The following is a 21,772-nucleotide window of genomic DNA, read 5'->3' on the forward strand; positions in this document are numbered from 1 at the left end:
TCTGCCATCTATCCTAAAGGAAAAAATGCAAACAAGGAATTATGTGCAAAGATGTTTAGAATCAGTTTAGTTGTAATGGTAAAAAGTTGAATACAGTACATAGAAAATAAACTGGAAGGTATACATCACTGTTAACTGTAATAATTTTAGATGATGGCATTTTTACTTTTGGCGATATTTACTTTTTATTTTGAGAATATGTGGTTTATGGATTTTCTAAAATGATCATGCATTCATTTCTGACTAGGAAAAATATGTAAAAGTAATATATAAAATGGAAATGTCCAACAATAGGTAAGTAGATTCTGGTACACTCATAGGATAAATGGTTATAGAGCTGTTTAAATAAAATAACTTAAAATAATGAGACATTTTTAATCAGGCAGGTAAATCTTATAAAACATTAATGATCAGCTCTCAAATAACCCATTATGATCTTTTATGCCATATATATATTTATATATAAATAAATGCTGGCATAAAAGAATTCACGTTGGTGGGATTGTGGATGCTTATTTTCTTTATTCTCAAAAAAGTTTCCTGGTTTCTATAGGGCTTTTTGCTTCTTATTTTCTACTTTTAATGAAATAGCCTGTTTTATTCTTTCTTCTTTTCTACCACTTTAGAAACTACAGACCAAGTGGTTTCCTTTCCTTAAGTGTTTAACATAAACACATATTTAATTAGTAGAGGCCCTGTGCACAAAATTCGTGCGCTTGGGGGGTCCCTCAGCCCAGCCTGTGCCCTCTTGCAGTCCAGGGGCCCTTGGAGGATGTCAAACATCCTTATCGCTGCCGTGGAGTGGGAGAGGCTCGCGCCACTGCTGCTGCACTCGCCAGCTGTGAGCTCAGCTTCTGGCTGAGCAGCCCCCCGCCCCCCCCCCGGGGGGGGTGCACTGACCACCAGGGGGCAGCTCCTGCGTTGAGCATCTGCCCCCTGGTGGTCAGTGCGCATCATAGCGACCAGTAGTTCTGCTGTTGGGCTGAAACTGGCTCTTTGACATCCCCCGAGGGGTCCCAGATTGCAAGCGGGTGCAGGCCAGGCCAGGGAACCCCACCCATGCATGATTGGGGCAGGGAGGGATGCTGGAGGGCTTCAGGGTGTGGCTGGCCTGCCTCACTCAGTCCCAATTGGCCAGAACCCAGCAGCAAGCTAACCTACCAGTGAGAGCATCTGCCCCCTGGTGGTCAGTGCATATTATAGCAAGTGGTTGAGCAGCCTTAGCATATCATTAGCATATTACGCTTTGATTAGTTGAATGGCCGACTGGATGACCAGACACTTAGCATATTAGACTTTTATTATATAGGATAGCTTTTTAGACAAAGTCTCAAAGTTTTCATGATCTTTTCCCGCCCCTGAACATGACAGGGATTTTCACATGTTGTAGGAGTCCACTGAATATAATATACCAAATATAGTTTAGTATTTTTGTACTCATTTTAACACACAAACTGGTCTAAAGTTTTTTTTAACAGTAAATAGTTTATTTACCAACATATTTTACAGCTTTGGTGTTTGTGTTAGTTTCCTGAGGCTTCCATTAACAAAGTACCTCAGACTGGGAGGGTTAAACAGACTTTTTTACTCATAGTTTCTGGAAACTGAGATGTCAGCAGTGTTGGTTTCTTCTAAGGCCTCTCTCCTTGGCTTGTAGATGGTCATTGTTAGGGTTTGGCCGTTGATGCGGGCTGTGAAAGAATTCACAACTAAAAGAAGAGATGCAGAGGGGGAGTTTATTTTCCTTTCCAAGAGAGCTAGTCAATACAGGGCAGGCAATAAAGAGTAGCCTGCTCTTTTAAGCAGAGGCTGTTGCTAAGTGACAGTGAAGGCAGGGGAATTCTGTTGAGGTTGAGTAGATATCTGGGGTTGTCTTAAAAAGTTATAGTTTGTTGCTTTCCAAAAGACAGTCCAGCAGTACTTAGGAGCTATCTTATCAGTATTTTTCCCAAGCCTGTAAAACATGCTTAGAGCAAAAGTTCTGAAGAATTCAAAAAAGGCTTATTTGAAGGGGAAGGGGAAAGGGAACTTTCTACTAACTAGATACTCCTTGGTGCAAATTATCCCTGAGATGTGAAAACAGCAGGGAGGAGGTGGATGCAAGAATGTAGCCTTGCTTCTGAGAATGACAGTCTGCAGCTTCTATTATGCATTTGGAATGAAGAAGGGGAGGCAAGGAAGATTACATAAGTGGGAGGAAGGAAGGCTGGAAATTCCCTATGATTGGATTACAGGATAGTTAACAGGATTGTGCTGTCTTGAGGGTGGTCTGAAAAAGAGGCATTTCGATGGACAGGGCTAGTTTAAGGCAAAGATAAACCATTTACTAAAGAGGGTATATGCCTGAGGCATGACTACCCACCATGACCTGCCCAGATAGAAATTTATGATCAGATCACCCTTTAAGGTTACTTTTGGTTAGATTTCTTATAGACCTCTTTTTCTATCCACAACCTTATGCTATGAAGGGACCAAGCAGATGTTACATCCAATTAAAAGGAAAAATAAAACAGCACAAAGTTATATGGAAAGAAGAATGTTAAGATGAATTGCAAATGGATATAAAACTGGTATTTCCACAGTGGGGAGAAAGTCAGATCACTACCAGGTTGGACAGAATTTACATACCTATCAGTTTCCTACAGTTAACAAATAGTTGCTAGTTGCAAAATGCCTCCAAACCAATGAACAGGGATAAACTGTGATCACTTGGAAACATGTGCTGTGGACAATGCATAGGTTTGCACTGAAACATTTTCCTTTTTCCTGCAGGACTCAGAACCCCCTTGGCTGTCCGCTTGAGCCTGCTTATCACATTGTGTTTCTCTTTTGTTTTGGGGGACATGGAAATACATTGTGTTTGAGCATGGAGCACAGGGGTCCCTTAATCTTGAATGAAAATTGCATCTTTGTTTTCTTAATAATAAAAAAAAGTATTTAATCTAAATGGTGACATCACTCTAGAACAGGGGTGGGCAAACTTTTTGACTCGAGGGCCACAATGGGTTCTTAAACTGGACCGGAGGGCCGGAACAAAAGCATGGATGGAGTGTTTGTGTGAACTAATATAAATTCAAAGTAAACATCATTACATAAAAGGGTACGGTCTTTTTTTTTTTTTTAGTTTTATTCATTTCAAACGGGCTGGATCCGGCCCCCGGGCCGTAGTTTGCCCACGGCTGCTCTAGAAGCAACCTGATCTTATTACTTGGCCCCAATGTGTAATCATTATACAGCTCCTTTCCACTAATGGCTGCTGTCCTTTTACTTTGAAACTCAAACAGATCTCTCCCATATTAATATTTTCCCTCTTGTAGTCTTCTAACTATAGCCCAGGCTCCACCCTCCCCGCCCCCCCTCACCCCCAACATGTTCCCTTCTTTATCTCACAACCCATTTCTTCTGAACCCTCTGGCTGACAAAGATCACAGTAGCTGGTACATCTTTTTAATAGTTATTTTAGTGATTTGAGAGAGAGAGAGAGAGATCGATTTGTTGTTCTACTTATTTATGCATTCATTGGTTGACTCTTGTATGTGCCCTGACCAGAGATCAAACCCACAACTTTGGCATACCAGGAAGATCCTCTAACCAACTGAGCTACCTGGTCAGAATGTACTTGGTATATCTTTTTTTTTTTTTTTTTTTTTTTTAAATATATTTCATTGATTTTCTACAGAGAGGAAGGGAGAGAGATAGAGAGTTAGAAACATCGATGAGAGAGGAACATCGATCAGCTGCCTCCTGCACATCTCCTACTGGGGATGTGCCCGCAACCCAGGTATATGCCCTTGACCGGAATCAAACCTGGGACCTTTCAGTCCGCAAGCCGACGCTCTAGCCACTGAGCCAAACCGGTTTCGGCTACTTGGTATATCTTGAAGCTGGAATCCCATCTTAGTTCTGACTGCAAAGCCTGTACTTTTTCTGATCGTCATAGCCAGCAGGAAAGAGGAAAAGGCATTTGAGTTGGACCTTGAGGGAATGACAGTTAGGTAGAAGTAGGTAAAGAAAGCACTTTAATGACACAGCACATTTGCCTGGGGCCCAAGTTCCTACTGCATGGAATAAATAGTAAGTGATAAAGCTGGGAGGTGAGTTAGCCATTAGGCATGTGTTATGCCTTGCACTTGCTTAATGCTTTGTTTTAATCTTTACATCAGCTCTGCAAGATAGCTGTTGCCACCCTCACCTCACCCTTGAGAAAACTGAAGCGCAGAGTGGTCCCTCTTACAACTTATCTGGAATCGCTCAGCTGTTAAGTGGCTGAATTAAATTTAGAATCCCCTTCTTTTCAACCCTGGGGTCTTTATTCTTTCTACTTCATATAAGGCTAAGGGGTTTTAAGCAGGGGTGTGAAGTGGTTAGAATTGTATTTAGGAAAGATAGTGATGAAAGGGAAGCCGCAGTCAGCTTTTTGACCTGATACTATCATTTGAAGGCCTGAACCCTTAACCCAGCACTAAAATGTGGAATTAAATGCAGAAACTTAGGTGCCTTGAAAGCCATTGAGCGTCAGCTACTCGTAATGTGGTCTACACATCTGCAACTTCAGTATAATCCTGGGTTTATTAAAAATGCAAATTCTATATACACTCTTACCTTAGACTTATTAGAACAAAAATCCCTGGGCGTGGAGTCCAAGAATATGAGTTTTAAGCCAGCCCTCCAGGGGATTGTTAGTCACACAAATGCTTGATAAAGCCCTGACGATTTTCTCTGGCCTCTCTGCCTTTCCGCATTTCCTGGTGTTACCAGCAAGACAACAAGACCTCAGTTCTTGTCTTCTTGAAGGAAGGAGTTCAGTCAAGAGACAAAGTGCAGCAAAACAAGCAAGAATTTATTGGCCACAGCAAAAACACATTTAGAACAGTGAACTAAGGAAGGGCATGGAAGAAGCAACAGGGGAGCCTAGGTGGGGCTGCTTTGGCTCACTGGGAAGTCAGAGAAAAGAGGACCTTGGAGATCGGTTCAGGGGTTTAGCCCAGAACACAATGCCACTGCCCATTGCTCCTCTGGTTGCAAGTCTTGTGGGACCTATTAGAGTTTAGGGGATACATACCTGTGTGGGGAGGTGAGGGGAAAAGGGATTGCCCAGGCATGCTCACCTGGGGGAGAGGGAGGGATGAGTCCTTTGTGTTGAGGGTGTTTCTCTCTCTCTTGCAGGTGGAAATCTTAGGGGAGGTCTCTGGGGAGGGTCTCAATATAACATTCGCTTTCCAGGTGTGCTCTTTCAGGGTTATGTTCTCCTCTGATTGGTTGGCACCAGGGCTGGAGTCATTAGTAAATGTAGCTAGTCCTGAGGCAGCCACGGAGTCACTTGTCTGGTTTTGCTGCTTTTCTGGGCCTGGAGCTGAAATACAACTGAGGCCTAGATGCTATCTTTAGGGAGGGAAAGGTCGGAGGGATTTAAACCACATGACCAGCGATATTAAAGGTCAGGGGATCTAAATCCCATGTCCAGCAATAGGCTAGGGGAGAAAAGGTTACTCTGGGGGCGAGGTCTTTGTTTTCCAAGCTTTGCCCCTTTCTAGGCAGCCAGGCTTTCCGCCCTGGCGAGTTTCTGCACCTGGTCCATTGTCCCTGCTCTGCTCATGTCTGTCGAACTGTATAACACTGGTCATCAAGAGGGTGCATCTCAAAATGATTTCCTTGATAGTAGACCGGAAACTTCGTCTCACATTAAATGATAAGTACTTTATGATGAGGAATTATCGTTATTGCTATCTAGGAACCTGACTTGTAAAATGTCTTTAATACCTTTAGCATTATACAGACTTTAGCATAGACGTTAACTCATATATAAAGGTGGTAGTAGATAGAAAAAAAGTCTGGAAGGATGCACATCAAGCCGTTGCCAAAGAAAAAGTTATTCCTGGCACTTGTTGTAAAACAGGAGGGTAGACTTGATTCAGGGGGACCACAACAGGGGGACTTTGCAATGGGAGAGAGAGATTCAGCTCAACTCCAAATACAACAAGGAAAAGTCGGGATTTATATCTGAGGAGCAGAGTGGGGCTTGGTGAATCTTTGCTACATTGACCTAACAGGATGCTTGCTGAAGGCAGACTAGGGTGATCAGATAATACTTGGGAGATGGTGGAGGATGAAGGATTTGATCAGGTATGGAGGGTTCTGGCTAAACCAGCTTGACAGGATTGTTGCTAAACCTGGGCTCTTGAAGGACATGCCGAAGGATGGGGCTTAGTGAAGCTTATAGGACCTGAATCAGATTTGGCCAAGAAGAGAGTCTTTGTTACCATTAACAGTGATTACTTCAGGGGGGAAAGGTAGGGATTGTGAAGTAAAGGGAGGGGCTTTAACTTTTAGCCCCTACATGTTTATATTTAGCCTTTATACATGGAGAATCATTTCTATCATTAAATATTTTAAGAGATGTATTTTGGTAGAGATTTAATTCTGACATATTTTCAAATGGATACATTTTTTCTGTTTCATGTAGTTTTACTAAAAGTAATAGATAGTATTGTAATATCCATTATCAAACTGGGAGAACTTCTATGTATTTTTTTTTGAGAGTTGCACCTATTCTAAGAAATAATCAGCTTTTTTCCTTCTCATCTAGTAGTGAGTTATAGTTTTAGAAATAAAATTCAAATGAACAGCCTTAATGTGATAGATGATACTTTGTTGAAACTAATTGCCTAGGTATGTTTAATACTAGAAATAAGTATTTGCATGTTTTTATTATTGATGGGATTGCTTTGATTTTGGGCATAATGGAACATTATTGGAGTCAGTGTCATTTCATTTAGTTGCAGTGAACACTTTTTTAACTACTTACTCATCGTTTTATTTTATTATTTTTTTATTAAATCTTTATTGTTCAGATTATTACATTTGTTCCTCTTTTTTCCCCTCATAACTCCCCTCCTCCCAGTTCCCACCCCACCCTCCGCCCTCACTCCCCACTCACTGTCCTCATCCATAGGTGCACGATTTTTGTCCAGTCTCTTCCCACATCTCCCACACCCCTTCCCCCCCCCCCCCCAAGAATAGTCAGTCCATTCCCTTTCTATGTCCATGATTCTATTATAATCACCAGTTCATTCTGTTCATCAGATTATTTATTCACTTGATTCTTAGATTCACTTGTTGATAGATGCATGTTAGTTGTTCATAATTTGTATCTTTACCTTCTTCTTCTTCTTCCTCTTCTTAAAGGATACCTTTCAGCATTTCATTTAATACTGGTTTGGTGGTGATGAACTCCTTTAGCTTTTCCTTATCTGTGAAGCTCTTTATCTGACCTTCAATTCTGAATGATAGCTTTGCTGGATAAAGTACTCTTGGTTGTAGGTTCTTGCTATTCATCACTTTGAATATTTCTTGCCACTCCCTTCTGGCTTGCAAAGTTTCTGTTGAGAAATCAGCTGACAGTCGTATGGGTATTCCCTTGTAGGTAACTGATTTTCTTTCTCTTGCTGCTTATAAGATTCTCTCTTTGTCTTTTGCCCTTGGCATTTTAATTATGATGTGTCTTGGTGTGGTCCTCTTTGGATTCCTTTTGTTTGGGGTTCTCTGCGCTTCCTGGACTTGGAAGTCTATTTCTTTCACCAGGTAGGGGAAGTTTTCTGTCATTATTTCTCCAACTAGGTTTTCAATATCTTGCTCTCTCTCATCTTCTGGCACCCCTATAATTCGAATGTTGGTACACTTGAAGCTGTCCCAGAGGCTCCTTACACTATCTTCGTATTTTTGGATTCTTTTTTTCATTTTGCTTTTCTGGTTGGGTGTTTTTTGCTTCTTCACATTTCAAATCTTTGACTTGATTCTTGCACTCCTCTGGTCTGCTGTTGCGAGTCTGTATAATATTCTTTATTTCAGTCAGTGAATGCTTAATTTCTAGTTGGTTCTTTATCACAACATGGAGGGTCTCATTAGATTTCTTGAGGATCTCACTATATTTATTGGGGGTCTCACTAGTCTTTTCGAGGGCCTTACTAAGTTTATCGGTGGCTTCTAGACAGTTCTTGAGAGACCTTAAAAGTGTGGTTTTGAACTCTATATCCTCCATTTCTGTCAGTTGTGTCCTGTTTCTTTGTCTCCACATTTTTTATGCTTTCTTGGTGCACCCCCTTGTGGTCTTTGTTCGCAGTCTTGTTGTAGTTAAGCCTTGATTGTTGTAGGTAATACTGGGGGGGATTTGACCTCCAGGCCAACTGGCTGTGAGAATCAGCTGTGTCTACTGTGGGAGAACTTCTGTCCTCTAGGGAGGTGCTAATCTAGCCTTTGCCTAAGCCTATCCCGCAAATGCCTCTGTGCAAGGCTTGGGCAGGGCGGGTCCCAGGGGATCAACAGGGCGGGTGGAGTGAGCAGTTATGGCTGCTTTCAGAGCCGTCCCCAGAGGCTCTGCCTCTCAGAGTCCTAGCAACCTCTGCAAACCTCGGAGAGAAAGCTGCCCTCGAGTTCCGACCGATGCCAGACAGTCCCTCTTCTCCCGTTTGAGTCTGGGTCCCCAGAGACTCGCCCGGAACTGGAGCTCAGAGCCTGAGACTCCCTCCGGATTGAAACAGACAACCGTGCCCTCAGCCACCAGCCCGTTCTGCACGCACTTCCGCACCTTTGTATTTTCCGCACTGCGCCTCCTCTGAGTCTCGGTATGCTTTTCTCTTTCCTTCTAGTTGTAGAATTTCCTCTCAGCCAGCCTTCCTGTGGTTCTGGGTGATGTCCGTTCCGTCTTTTAGTTGTATTTTTGAAGTGGTTGTGCGAGGCAGCAATCTTCGGTGTTTACCTATGCCGCCATCTTGGTTTCTCTCTCATTGTTTTAAACATGTATAGGAAACCACTTAATTTGTGATTTCTAAAATAGTAGAAAAGCAGAAAGAATAGAATGAACTTTTTCATAGAAAGTAAAAATAAGAAGCTAAAAGCCCTATCTATATATATATAAAAGACTAAGCGACCATCCTACCGTTCGACCATCTGACCGGTAGCTATGACTTGCACTGACTACCAGGGGACAGATACTCAACGCAGGAGCTGCCAAGCTGCGGTGACTTGGCAGTGGCGGTTCTCAGGTGACGCACCCAGAACCAGAAAGGAGGGAGCCCAATTACGGGATGCACCACCTGGGAACCGCCCTCTCGAAATCTGGGACCCCTCAGGGGATGTCAGAGAGCTGGTTTTAGCACGATCCCCGCAGGCCAGGCAGAGGGACCCCACCTGCCAGAGGGACTTTGCTCTCTCCCTAGATGACCTTTGAGCCACTGTGCCACCCCAGGTGCAGCCAGTCAGGGAAGGACCGTGGGAGGTTGGCTTCAGGGCATGTCTGGCCCGTCTCGCCCAGTCCTGCCCCACTGGCCACCTTCTAATTAATTTCCTTTCAATGTGCATGAATCCGTGCACTGGGGCACTAGTAGAAACCAGAAGACTGTCAGCAGAGCTTTCTGTGATGAAGAAAATGCTCTCTTCCTGTGCTGTCCAGCAGTAGCCACTCTGCACAAAGAGCTATGGAGCACTGGAAATGGGGCCAAGGTGACTGAGAAACTGAATTTTTAGGGTTACTTAATTTTAATTAATTTAAATATAAATGGCCACATGTGACTAGTGACTACCAAATCGGACAACACAGACCTACCAAGAGCAGTGCTTATCAAAGTGTGCTGTGCAGGAGAATCACCTGGGGATCTTGTTAAACTGCAGATTCTAATCCAATCAGCCTGGGCTGGGTCTGTGATTCCGAGTTGCTGATCAGCTCCTAGGGCGTGCTGATGCTTCTGGCCCACGACCCAACTTGGAGAAGCAAATACCTAGAACATACTTGCATCCGTTTATTTTAGATGATCTCCTAAAAGGAAGAACCAAATTTAAAAATTCTGTCAGAACTCTAGCGTTTTTCAGAGTTCTCTCACCCCGTGGGGAGAACCTGGTCCTGGTGTCAGTGCTGCAGCTCACCCGTGTAGCAGGCAGCCAGCCCTGTGGCCGGAAAGGGTGAGGGAGGTCCCCCAGGGTGGACCCAGGCATGTGCAGGAAGCTGGGCTTTTCATTATGCTCGCCTTATAAGGTTAAAAGGAATCTTACGGCAAAGGTACTTGCTTCAACTTTCCCACTTTTTCTAAAAGAAAAAATAATCTTTCTTACAGGTTTTGTATGTGAAGCTGTGTGGAAGTCTGAAATGCTATCAAGCACATCTTTACAGCACAGTGGCGCCACCTGATGGTAAGCTTTCAGAGCACTTCTTTGATTCCTATGCTGATTTAGTGCCATTCTTCCAAATCAAATGAGGGTGTGAGTTTTGAGCAAAACCGACTTTTCTTGCATTCCCCCACCCCATGCCACCCTGCATCTGGCTCTGTTCAGTTCCTCCCTTTTCTGTTCCCCTGATATCTCTGATGTCTTTTGGCAAACTCCCACCCCAGCAATCAGAACAGTTACAGATGAATGAGAAACGTTTCTGCCCTCAAAAACTTAACTATTTACCTAGGAAGACTCTAAGATAATCATAATAAAGTGTGATATATGCTATGATAAAACATCATAGAATGGTAGGGAAATTTGTAAACCATAGTATGGTGAAGGCACTATAGGAGCCGTGCAAATGATTGCAGGAATTCAGGGGCTTATGAATACATGGTTAAGCATTCCTTTTAGAGGTTTTGTATTTTAAAGTTATCTTTATAAAAAGTAAATTTTATCTATTTTTATATTGTCTTTTTTTTTCTTAACAGAAGTAACAGTTAGTTATAGACATGGCCTTCCCTTGATAACACTCACTCTACCATCCAGAAATGAACGCTGTCAATTTGTAGTCAAACCAATGTTATCAACAGTTGGTTCGTTTCTTCAAGACCTACAAAATGAAGATAAAGGTGTCAAAAATGCAGCCATCTTCACAGCAGGTATATATATCTATATTTTTTCAACTTCGTCTTTTTCTCTTTTTCCTTTGTTTTCCTTCTTTACTTTTTAAGAAAGAAATTGATTCTTTAATTATTTTTTCCATCACCATTTATCCCCACTATACACTTCCCACCTCTACCCACCGCAATCACCACACTGTTGTCCGTGTCCATGAGTTCTTCCTCTTTTTTTTTTTGCTCAATCCTTCCATCCCCCACACAACACCTCACTAAAGCTGTCTGCCTGCTCTCTATCGATGAGCCTGTCTCTGTTTTGTTTGCTAGTTCAGTTTATTAAATTTCACATATGAGTGAAATCATAGGTACTTGTCTTTCTCTGACTGGCTTATTTAATTTAGCATAATGATCTCCAGGTCCATCCATGCTGTTGCAAAGGGTAAAATTTTCTTTCTTCTTACAGCTGAGTACTATTTAATTGTATAAATGTATCACACTTTTTTATCCACTCATCTACTGATCCACTAGGGCTGCTTCCAAATCTTGCTATTGTAAATAACTCTGAATATATTCTTTCAAATTAGTGTTTTGGGTTTCTTCAGATAAATTCCCTGAAGTGAAATTGCTGGGTCATAAGGCAGTTCCACTTTTAATTTTTTGAGATGATTCTTTATATCGTAAACTAGAGGCTCAGTGCATGAAATTCGTGCATGGGGGTGGGGGGGGGGGGGAGGAGGAGGGGTCCCTCTACCCGGCCTGCCCTCTCTCACAGTCCAGGAGCCCTCAGGTATGTCCTCCTCTGCAGGAGGCGACCAGGCTGATCACAGGGAGGCGCTGCACCCATCACCTTGTTGCTGCTGCCACTGCCAGCTGCTGGCCCTCGGCCCTCGCTTCTTAGTGCTGGCCCCGCCCCCCGCCCACTGGTGGGTGGGTGGCAATCTGGGGCCAGGCTGGCTGGGGGAGGGGCTGTGGGAGATTGAGGCACAGCAGGTTGCACCCCATCCAGCTTCTGTGGACCGGGCCTGCGCTGCTGCCTCTGTGGCTACCTCTGCGGAAGGGGCAGCACTGGGACCAGGCCGCACTACGGAAGGGGGCATGGCGCCGCCTTCTCACTGCCTCTGCCAAGGGGCCATGGCACTGGACTGGCGGTGCTGGCTCGGCCCGCCCCTCCCGTGTGAGCGCCAGACCTGCCTGCCCTTCCCGTGTGGTGCCGGCTTTAGGCCCTCACAGCCGCTGTGGCTTTGTCTGGATGGATGTCTGGAAGACATCCACCCTAATTAGCATATTACCCTTTTATTAGTATAGATGGTTGGTCTTCACTGAGACCTTTTAGAATCAGTAATATTAAAAAACAACAAATAAATCTAGTGCAAGTTTTGATTACTTATTTCATAAACTTATCCCTGAGTAAATTTTATTTCATTTTGTTTTACTTTTGAATTTTTATAAGTTTATTTGAGCGAAAACTGAGCTCTGAGAAAATTTTAGTGACACAGTCATCAGTGTGTAATTTTTAGCAAAATTTGAATAGTATTTTAAAATGTAGTTTCAATGATTAAAATATCCAGTGAACAATTAAAATACACAAATGGTGCCCTAACTGGTTTGGCTCAGTGGATAGAGCATCAGCCTGCGGACTGAAAGGTCCTGGGTTCGATTCCGGTCAAGGGCATGTAACTTGGTTGCGGGCACAACCCCAGTAAGGGGGTGTGCAGGAGGCAGCTGATCCATGTTTCTCTCTCATCGATGTTTCTAACTCTCTATCCTTCTCTCTTCCTCTCTGTAAAAAATCAATAAAATATATTTAAAAAAATAAAATAATAAAATAAAATACACAAATGGTTTATTTATCTTTGTTATAGAGCAGTTCCAATCTAGTATGCTTTTTGACAGAATTGGTTCTCAGGAAGAATATACTTTTTTTTTTTTAATTTTGTTTTACTGCTTAAAATATTACAAAGAGTATTACTATGTCTCTTTTTTTTTCCCCTTGACCTTCCCCCTGCCTCCCCTACCCCCCAGTGTCTTGTGTCCATTGGTTATGCTTATATGAAGAATATACTTTTTAAAAAAATGGAACACTTACCGAATTTGTTTGTCATCCTTGTGCAGAGGCCATGCTGATCTTTGGATCATTCCCATTTTAGTCGATGTGCTGCCAAAGTGAGCACTACATATTTTTAAAAACCAGCATAGGTGGTTAATCATTTAGACATTTTAAATTTAAAATATGGCTTTTAGCCTTGTTGGTGTGGTTCAGTGGTTGAGTGTCGACTTATGAACCAGGAAGTCACGGTTCCATTCCCAGTCAGGGCACATGCCTGGGTTGTGGGCTTGTGCAGAACATCATCATTGATGTTTCTACCCTTCTTCCTCTTTCTGAAATCAATAAAATCATATTTAAAATGTAGCTTTTATGTCCTTGTGATCTGATATGGCCTTAGACTTACTGCCCCTAAAATAGAATAAAGGATTGTTTATTCTTTATAAATGAATAAATTGGCATTGTTATTTTATGGTAGTACTAGAGGCCTGGTGCACAAAATTCATGCACTCAGGGGGGGTCCCTCAGCCCGGCTTTTACCCTCTTGAAATCCGTGGAGGCAGGAGAGGCTTCCGCCACTGTCTCTGCGTTCCCCAGACATGAGCCCAGCTTCTGGCTGAGCAGTGCTCCCCCTGTGGGTGTGCACTGACCATTAGGGGGCAGCTTTTGCATTGGGCATCTGCCTCCTGTTGGTCAGTGCACATTATAGCGACCGGTCGTTCTGCTGTTTGGTCGATTTGCATATTAGCCTTTTATTATATAGGATTCCATACTTAGAATAAGCTTATCTAAAAGTTGAATACTGGTACAGTTTTGAAAAGGAAATAAACATTCTTCTCCTCTATCAAAGTTCAGAACTAATAAAGGATAGATAGAGAAGTTGGAAAAATCAAGATTAATTATTCAACAAATATTTATTGAGCACTAACTTATACCAGGCACTATTCTAGGTGTGAGAGGTAGCACAAAGAAAAACTCCTGCTCTTGTGAAGTTTACATTTTAAAATATATTTTATTAATTTTTTTTGTTTTTTACAGAGAGGAAGGGAGAGGGATAGAGAGTTAGAAACATCGATGAGAGAGAAACATCGATCAGCTGCCTCCTGCACACTCCCTACTGGGGATGTGCCCGCAACCAAGGTACATGCCCTTGACCGGAATCGAACCTGGGACCATTCAGTCTGCAGGCCGATGCTCTATCCACTGAGCCAAACCAGTTACGACTAGAGTTTACATTTTAAAGGGAGAAAGAAACAAGGTGAAGAAATAAAATATATAAAATATTAGGTAAGTGAAATAGAGAAAAATAAAGCAGAGTGGGGTGGGGAGTGTGTGTGTGTGTGTGTTGGGGTGGAAGGGTTGCTAAGATCACATTTGAAGAGGACCTGGAAGAGATGGGAGAGCTCTGTAGGTGGGAGAAGAGTCTCCAGGCAGAGGCCCTGAGTGGGAGCCACCTCCTCTGGCTGCAAAGGAGGGAGCTGGATGGAAGTAGGTGGGGGAGGGGCAGAGTGTGGAAAACCTTGTTGAATGTTATTGTGAGGACTTTGGATTTAACTGGAAGGGGAGCTTTTTTCCTAGTAAAACCAGAATCAGAGAGTAGGGTTTTAGCCCAATGGCCACAATGGCCTAATACTCCATCCCTGAACTTGACAGACATCCCCCCCAGTCACAGGAGCAGTGAACACCATGGACCTCCCCCACAGGGCTTGCCTTCCTAAGCTTCTGAGAGCAGGTAGATGCAGACCTTGAGCACAGTGCCTGCATGGTAGGTAGTATGTATTCAATAAGTGCTTGTTAAATGAATGAAATAAAGAGGTTAAAGCAAGGATGGTTGTGCACCCTGCTTATTAATAAAAAATAGGTTGAGCAGCTTTGAAACATACTAGTAAAGCACAAAGAAAAAGACTAGAAATCTTAGAGAAAGGGGACTTTTGGGTTGAGTGAAAACACTTATTGGGGTTTAAATCAATACTTGCTCAGGAATAGGGGGAAATTTTCAACACTTTTTCATTATTAGCTCCTTCAAAGTATTCCATGTCAGCCTTTTGCTGTTCCTGCATTAGTATAAAGGATAATGTAGTACTTCAACTGAGAAATCATATGCAGTTTGTTTTTTTATAGTAATGCTTTAAGGAGTTGAGGTCATTTTGCCCGTCAGTTTGGCTCAGTGGTTAGAGCATTGGCCTGCGGACTGAAGGGTCCCAGGTTCATTTCTGGTCAAGGACATGTATCTCAGTTGCCCAGGCCCTGGTCAGGGTGAGTGCCAGAGGCAGCCAATCGATGTGTTTCTCTCACATCAATATTTCTCTCTTTCTCTCTCTCTTCTGCTCTCTCTAAAAATCAATGGGAAAAATATCCTCAGGTGAGGATGAAAAAATAAAAGAGTTGAAGTCATTTAAACATACATTTTTAAATGACACAAAATCAGATGAAACTATTAGTGTGTTGTTGATCTTTTTAAAAAGAGGCTCTGGTGGAAAACAATATGGAGTTTCCTCAAAAAATTAAAAATGGAGCTACCTTTTGGAATATATCCTCAGAATCCCAAAACACCAATCAAAAAGAAGATATGCATCCCTGTGTTCATAGCAGCACACTTTACAATAGCCAAGATCTGGAAACGACCCAGTGCCCATCAGCAGAGGTGTGGTGAAAAAGCTGTGGTACACTTATACAATGGAATACTACATGGCCATAAAAAAGAGGGAACTCTTAACCTATGCAACAGCATGGATAGACCTAGAGATGCCGCATTCTTTTGCAGTGAGGGTTCAGGAATCTGGAGAAGGGGCTGCGACATAATTGGATATACTAGACAAGAAATACAAATTTGGAAGGCATGGGGAGCCAGGCAGAGGCCTCACCCACCCTCTAGTGATGTGGGCTCCCTGAATGTCGGGACCCATGGCTTTTTATTCACACATTTTGCCCTTTAGCAAAGCAGATGCACATATCAAAGGTAAAGTTTGCTAAACAATAAAGGATTATCAGGTTAGGGGAATTACCCTCAGCTGTTTGGCCAGCAGCAGGGTAATATAATGCTGATATTCAGCCCTGCTGAAAATCAAAGCCCATCAGCCTTTAGAGGACTTTTCACATTTATTATGACCGGCTGGACTTGGCCTCCAGCATGGAGAGTATTATGCTAAGCCAGTCAGAGAAAGACAAGTACCATATGATCTCACTGACATGTGGAATCTAATGAACAAAATAGGCTGATGAATGAAATGGAACCAGGAGCATGGATGCATGGAACAGCCTGGCCGGCGCCAGAGGAAAGCGGGTGTGGGTGACTGAATAAAAAAGGTGAAGGGATTAGCTAAAGAACATATATGCGTGCCCCATGGACACACAGTAGTGGGGTGACAGCCAAGGGAGGGGAAGGCAGAGGTGGGTGAAGGTGGGCAGGCAAAGCAGAGAGAGAATGTGGACACCTGCAATAATATCAACATTTTAATGTTTTAAATTTAAAAATAAATAAAAGCAGTGTGCCAAATAAATAAAACGAGGCTCAGTGGGTGGAATTTGCCTGCATTTAGTTTGGGCATGAAAAGAGTGTTCACAGTTTTGCCCATGCTGTGGGTTGAATTATTTGGCAGTTCCTCAGAACATGATCTCACCTCAGCTGATAAACAGGAGATAGCCAAATTCCAGGAACAGACGCAGGTGCAGGCTTGAATTGCTGCCTCTGGAACAAAAGAACGACAGAGGAGCAGACGGGAGGCAGGCGACCAGGGTCTTCCTGATTTTACTGGCGGTATTACTGCCGTCACACACATACTAATGTAGCTGAAATAGCTCCAGTGTAATGTAGCCAAGCAAATGCCAGGCCAGGAAAAATACTCATCCTTGACTTGATGTGACGTACTTATGTCACTGTTCTGAAGGAGTAATGATAGAAAGAGAAACTCCTACACAGCACCCAGCCTTTTACTTACTGTTCAATGACTTTGCTTTCTTCACATCTGGGTTACATTAAAGTGTAATTCAAAAGTATAATAACACAAACGAGGCTATGTGGGAAGCTGTGCAAAAGCACACGGAGGTTAAAATTTTCCAAGAGATTTTTTTCCTGAAATGTTCCTAGAATATTGGTAATTACTGCTAGACACTCTCCTACCTCTTTCCACCTCCATACAATACACCACAGAAATGCAGATTTACTCCTTAGGTTTAATTATGTTTATTACTATCTCTGCCACCCCCACCGTTGGCAGCTTTGCCTCTTTTTATCTTTCCCAGACTAGAAAGGGGGGGAGCCCTGTGTGTGGTGGTGTGTGGTGCTGTTTGCCTACCAAGTTTTAACAAACACAGATCAATCACCTATAGTAATTAAAAATAAGAGAAAGGCAGGCTTTTAGAAATGGTACGACCTGTTGGACTTGGCTGTGAGCAACAGAAATGTAAGCATCGGCAGACTCTGAGATTGGGATTGCCAGAAAGCCAGGCTCAGAAGAGGGCAGGAACCGAGGGAGAACACAGCAGACCAGGTTGGCCCAGGAGCAGCCTGATGAGCTCTGTTGTGACATCCCCAGCCTACAGCTGCCACCTCACCCTCTCCGGCCTTGCTGTAAAAGTTTCCACCTGCCCTGAATCTTTCCATGACTGTCTGCAGATACAGCCTCCCTAGGGACATCAGCCTGGATCCCAGCCTGGCTGACAGGGTGAGAGAGGAAGCACCTGCCCGCTCTGCGTGGTCCAGTGGGATGAACGGTAGAGCAAAAGGGGAGATTCCTCCCCATGGGAACAGTGTTGGGTATAGGGAGCTTCCACTACTGTTCTATAAAGACCTGGGTTAGTAAGTATTTCTCTATATATTGGGGAAAGGTTCTTACTGCTCTAAAACAAGAATACATTTTTGCATTGTTTTCTCTTTCAGATGGCAGTGAGATTGCAACTTCAACCTTGATGGGATTTTTGCTAATGAATGATTTTAAACTTGTCATTAATAAAATAACATACGATGTACAATGCCCCAAGCAAGGTAAGAAACACAGCCATGCAACCATCTTAACATTTCCCTGTAGCTGTGGGACTTTTATAGGGAGGTAGCTTATCTTAACGGATCTTTTTTTTTTTTTTATTTTTTTATTTTTTTATTTTTTTTATTTTTTATTTTTTTATTTTTTTAAATCTTTATTGTTCAGATTATTACATTTGTTCCTCTTTTTTCCCCCCATAACTCCCCTCCTTCCAGCTCCCACCCCACCCTCCACCCTCACTCCCCACCCACTGTGTTCATCCATAGGTGCATGATTTTTGTCCAGTCACTTCCCGCATCTCCCACACCCCTTTTCCCCCCAAGAATAGTCAGTCTATCTTAACGGATCTTTTAAAATCACCAATGACCACGAAGGCTTTGGAGAGCCGTGTTTAAACTTTTCTAGTAGGGGTGTTAGTGATCAGTAGAAGTTGCGTAGCAGGACGTTTAGTCTCATATACTCTTTTTAGACTTTTAAGACTTCACTTTAGGAACTTGACATTAATAATCTGACAGTACTGTGTTAAGAAGTAGGCTGGAAAATCATGAACTCAAATGTGTATTGTTGCACGGCTCTTAACTCTTTTTTAAAAACAGACTTTATTTTTTAGAGTAGTTTTAGGTCCCTAGCAAGATTGAGCAGATAGTACAGTTTCCATATACACTGTGCCCACCTCCCCACAGCCTCTCCTATTATCAAGCACCACAGTGGTACATTTATTACAATCCATGAACCTACATTGACACATCATCATCACTCAAGTCCCACAGTTGGCATTAGGACTCACTTGAAATGTTGTACATTTTTAATGGGTTTCGACAAATGTGTAATGACATATATCCAGTATTTTAGAATTTTGTAATACTTTTGGTTTATCCACTATTGTAGTATTATACAGAGTGGTTTTACTGCCAAAAAAAAACTTCGGTGCTCTGCCTATTCATTCCTCCCCAAACCCCCAACCCATGGCAGCCATTGATCTTTTAATTGTCTCCACAGTTTTTCCTTTTCCAGAATGTTTTACACTTGGAACCATACAATATGTAGTCTTTTCAGATTGCCTTCCTAAATAACTACTATGAATATAAGTTTTCTCCATGTATTTCATGGCTTGATAGCTTATTTCTACTTAGTGCTGAATACTATTCCATTGTCTGAATGTATCACAGTTTATTTATCCATTCACCTACTGAAGGATATCTTAATGTTTCCAAGTTTGGACAGTTTTTTAAAACTTTTATTTATTGATTTGACAGAGACATTGATTTGTTGTCCCACTTATTTATGCATACATTGGTTGATTCTTGTATGTGCCCCGACTGGGGATTAAACCCCTAACCTTGGGGTATCAGGGTGACTCTCTAACCAACTGAGCTACCTGGCCAGGCCAGCTTTTGAAAATTATGAATAACGTGGCTGTAAACATTTGTATTCAGGTTTTTGTGTGGACATAAGTTTTCAATTCATTTGGGTAAATACCAAGGAGCATGATTGCTGGATTGTATAGTAAGAGTATGTTTAGTTTTATGAGAAACTGGCATATTTTCTTCTCAAGTAGCTGTACCGTTTTGCATTCCCATAGGCAGTGAATGAGAGTTATTGTTGCTCCACATTCTCATCAGCATTGACTGTTGTCAATGTTTTGGATGTTGCTCCTTCTAATAGGTAGTGTAGTCATAAATCATTCTTGTTTTAATTTGCAATTGCCTATTAACATATGATTTCAAATGCTTACTTGCCTTATGTATATCTTTGGGGAGGTGTCTTTGGCCCATTTTTAAGCAGGTTGTTCATTTTCTTGTTGGTTTGACAGGGTTGGGGAACCTTTTTACTGCTAAGGGCCATTTGTATATTTATAACATCATTCGCAGACCATACAAAATTATCAACTTAAAAATTAGCCTGCTATATTTGGTCAAATATTTAATCAACTCCCCCCTAATGCCTTGGCGGGGCCAGACCAAATGACTTAAGGCCCTCGGGCTGGACGTTCTCTGCCCCTCCTTTAGGAGGACACCTGGGTTGACAGCAACCCTCAGTCTCACCTGGACAGAATCCCTGCTAGTTTTCACAGCCAGATGTTGTGGGGACTCTTCTTTCTGGCACTGGTGCTAAGGGCTGGGGAGCCTGGTGTGGGGCTGGGGACCCCTCATTCCTCTGGGGGGACCTCTGCAACCAAGATACCTCGCCCTGTTCTTAACCGCTACAGGTGGGTCTGGGACCAGCCCATTTTGCACCTCCACCTCTGTTACCAGTCTCAACATGGCTTCTTCTTTAAATCCTTAGTTATAGTTCTATTTAGCTGGTCATCAGGTGGATTTCAAGGGCGATTGCTTTATAATTTAGTTTTAATATTGATGTGGTCATGGGAGGAGATGAGCACAGATTTTACCTACTTCATCTTGACCAGAAGCCTCAGTTGCTATCAACCTCTGCTTTACCAGTAGTCACCAGCCTATTTCTTCCTTAATACGTTTGTCTTTTTTGTTCCTTTTTTTATTTTATTAGCTAAGATTTGTGGTATGATTTTGAAAAGAATGGTGAGAGGAGACATCTTGCTCTTTTCCTGGTTTTAGTAGGAAATCTTCGAGTTTTCCACCATTAAATACTATGTCATATGTTTTTATTAAGTTTAGGAAGTTCCCCTCTCTTCCTGGTTTGCTGATTTTGTCAAATGCTTTTCTGTTGATATGATCATGTGATTTTTCTTCTTTAGCCTGTTAATGTGATGGATTGCATGATTTGATTTTTAAATGCTGAGTCAGCCTTTCATATCTGTGATAAATCTCACTTGGTCCTGGTGTATAATTCTTTTTATACATTGTTGGTTTTAATCTGCTTATATATTGTTGAGGATTTTTGTTAATGATTTTTATTTGTTGCCATTGTTCTTTGTTTCTAATTTTGTCTTTCATGGGTTCTCTGCTTTTTGTGGTTTTTATTGAACATTTGTATTATTCTATTTTCTTAGTATATCAGTAATGCTTCTTAAATTTTTCCTAGTGGTTGCCCTAGATTTTGCAATATACATTTAAAAGTAATCCAAGTCTACTTTCACAGGCATTGCAAATACCTTATAATAACCGCATATTTCTTTTTTTTTAAGTATTTGAATTGGCTTTGGTATATTTGTTAACACATTTTATTTTATTTTTTAAACCCATGTTTTTATTGATTTCATAGAAGAAGGGAAAGGGAGGGAGAGATAGAAACATCAATGATGAGAGGCAATCATTGATTGGCTGCCTCCTGCACACCCCTAATTGGGGATTGAGCTCATAACCCGGGCATGTGCACTTGACCAGAATCGAACCTGGGACCCTATAGTCCACAGGCCAATGCTCTGTCCACTGAGCTAAACCAGCTAGGGCATAACCACATATTTCTAATTCTTCTCTCCCATTCATTGTCATTCATTTCATGTATATATAAGCTATCACTATTGAATATATTTTTGCTATAATTATTTTGAACAAACTGTTCTGTTATATCTATATATAGAAAAGGCTAAGTGACCAACTATACATTTGTCCAACAGTCCGACCGACCGGCCACTACATATGATACTGGCAATTTAAAAATAAAAGTTGACTTGCACATGCATGATACATATAAAGCCCTTGCTGGCGCCAGCCAGCAGTGTGTTTTGATCTGTCATTGTCTATTGTGAATTTGGTTGTTTTTGTTGACATTTGAGTGATGATTCCATTGATTCAACAGATGATGTTGAAAAGAAAAATTTTCCCATTGAATTTCTTAATAGCATTACTCCTTCGGGAATGCCGCGTCATAAATTAAAATTGAAAGTAGGTGCAATTATCGTGCTACTGAGAAATCTTAATAGTAAATGGGGTCTTTGTAATGGTACTAGATTTATTATCACAAGATTGTGACCTAACATAATTGAAGCTGAAGTATTAATAGGA

The 21,772-nt window shown here is 42.0% G+C and overlaps 1 protein-coding gene and 1 non-coding gene across 2 annotated transcripts in view; one reads left to right on the top strand and one right to left on the bottom strand.

The window, feature by feature from the left end:
• MCUB (mitochondrial calcium uniporter dominant negative subunit beta) overlaps nucleotides 1-21,772 on the top strand; it is an 85,449-nt gene that overhangs the window by 55,040 nt on the left and 8,637 nt on the right. The window contains exons 2-4 of the mRNA XM_070433659.1: nucleotides 10,107-10,182; nucleotides 10,692-10,862; nucleotides 17,744-17,848. Of these exons, the coding sequence (XP_070289760.1) occupies nucleotides 10,107-10,182; nucleotides 10,692-10,862; nucleotides 17,744-17,848 (352 nt within the window). The remainder of the gene's footprint in view (nucleotides 1-10,106; nucleotides 10,183-10,691; nucleotides 10,863-17,743; nucleotides 17,849-21,772) is intronic.
• Nucleotides 12,888-12,991, bottom strand: LOC139000203 (U6 spliceosomal RNA). Its single transcript, XR_011469546.1, has one exon. It is a non-coding gene; the product is annotated as a U6 spliceosomal RNA (small nuclear RNA).

Source organism: Myotis yumanensis, unplaced genomic scaffold (genome assembly GCF_028538775.1).
Source record: "Myotis yumanensis isolate MYYU_CA2020_CCGP unplaced genomic scaffold, mMyoYum1.0.hap1 SCAF_1, whole genome shotgun sequence".
Classification (NCBI taxonomy): domain Eukaryota; kingdom Metazoa; phylum Chordata; class Mammalia; order Chiroptera; family Vespertilionidae; genus Myotis; species Myotis yumanensis.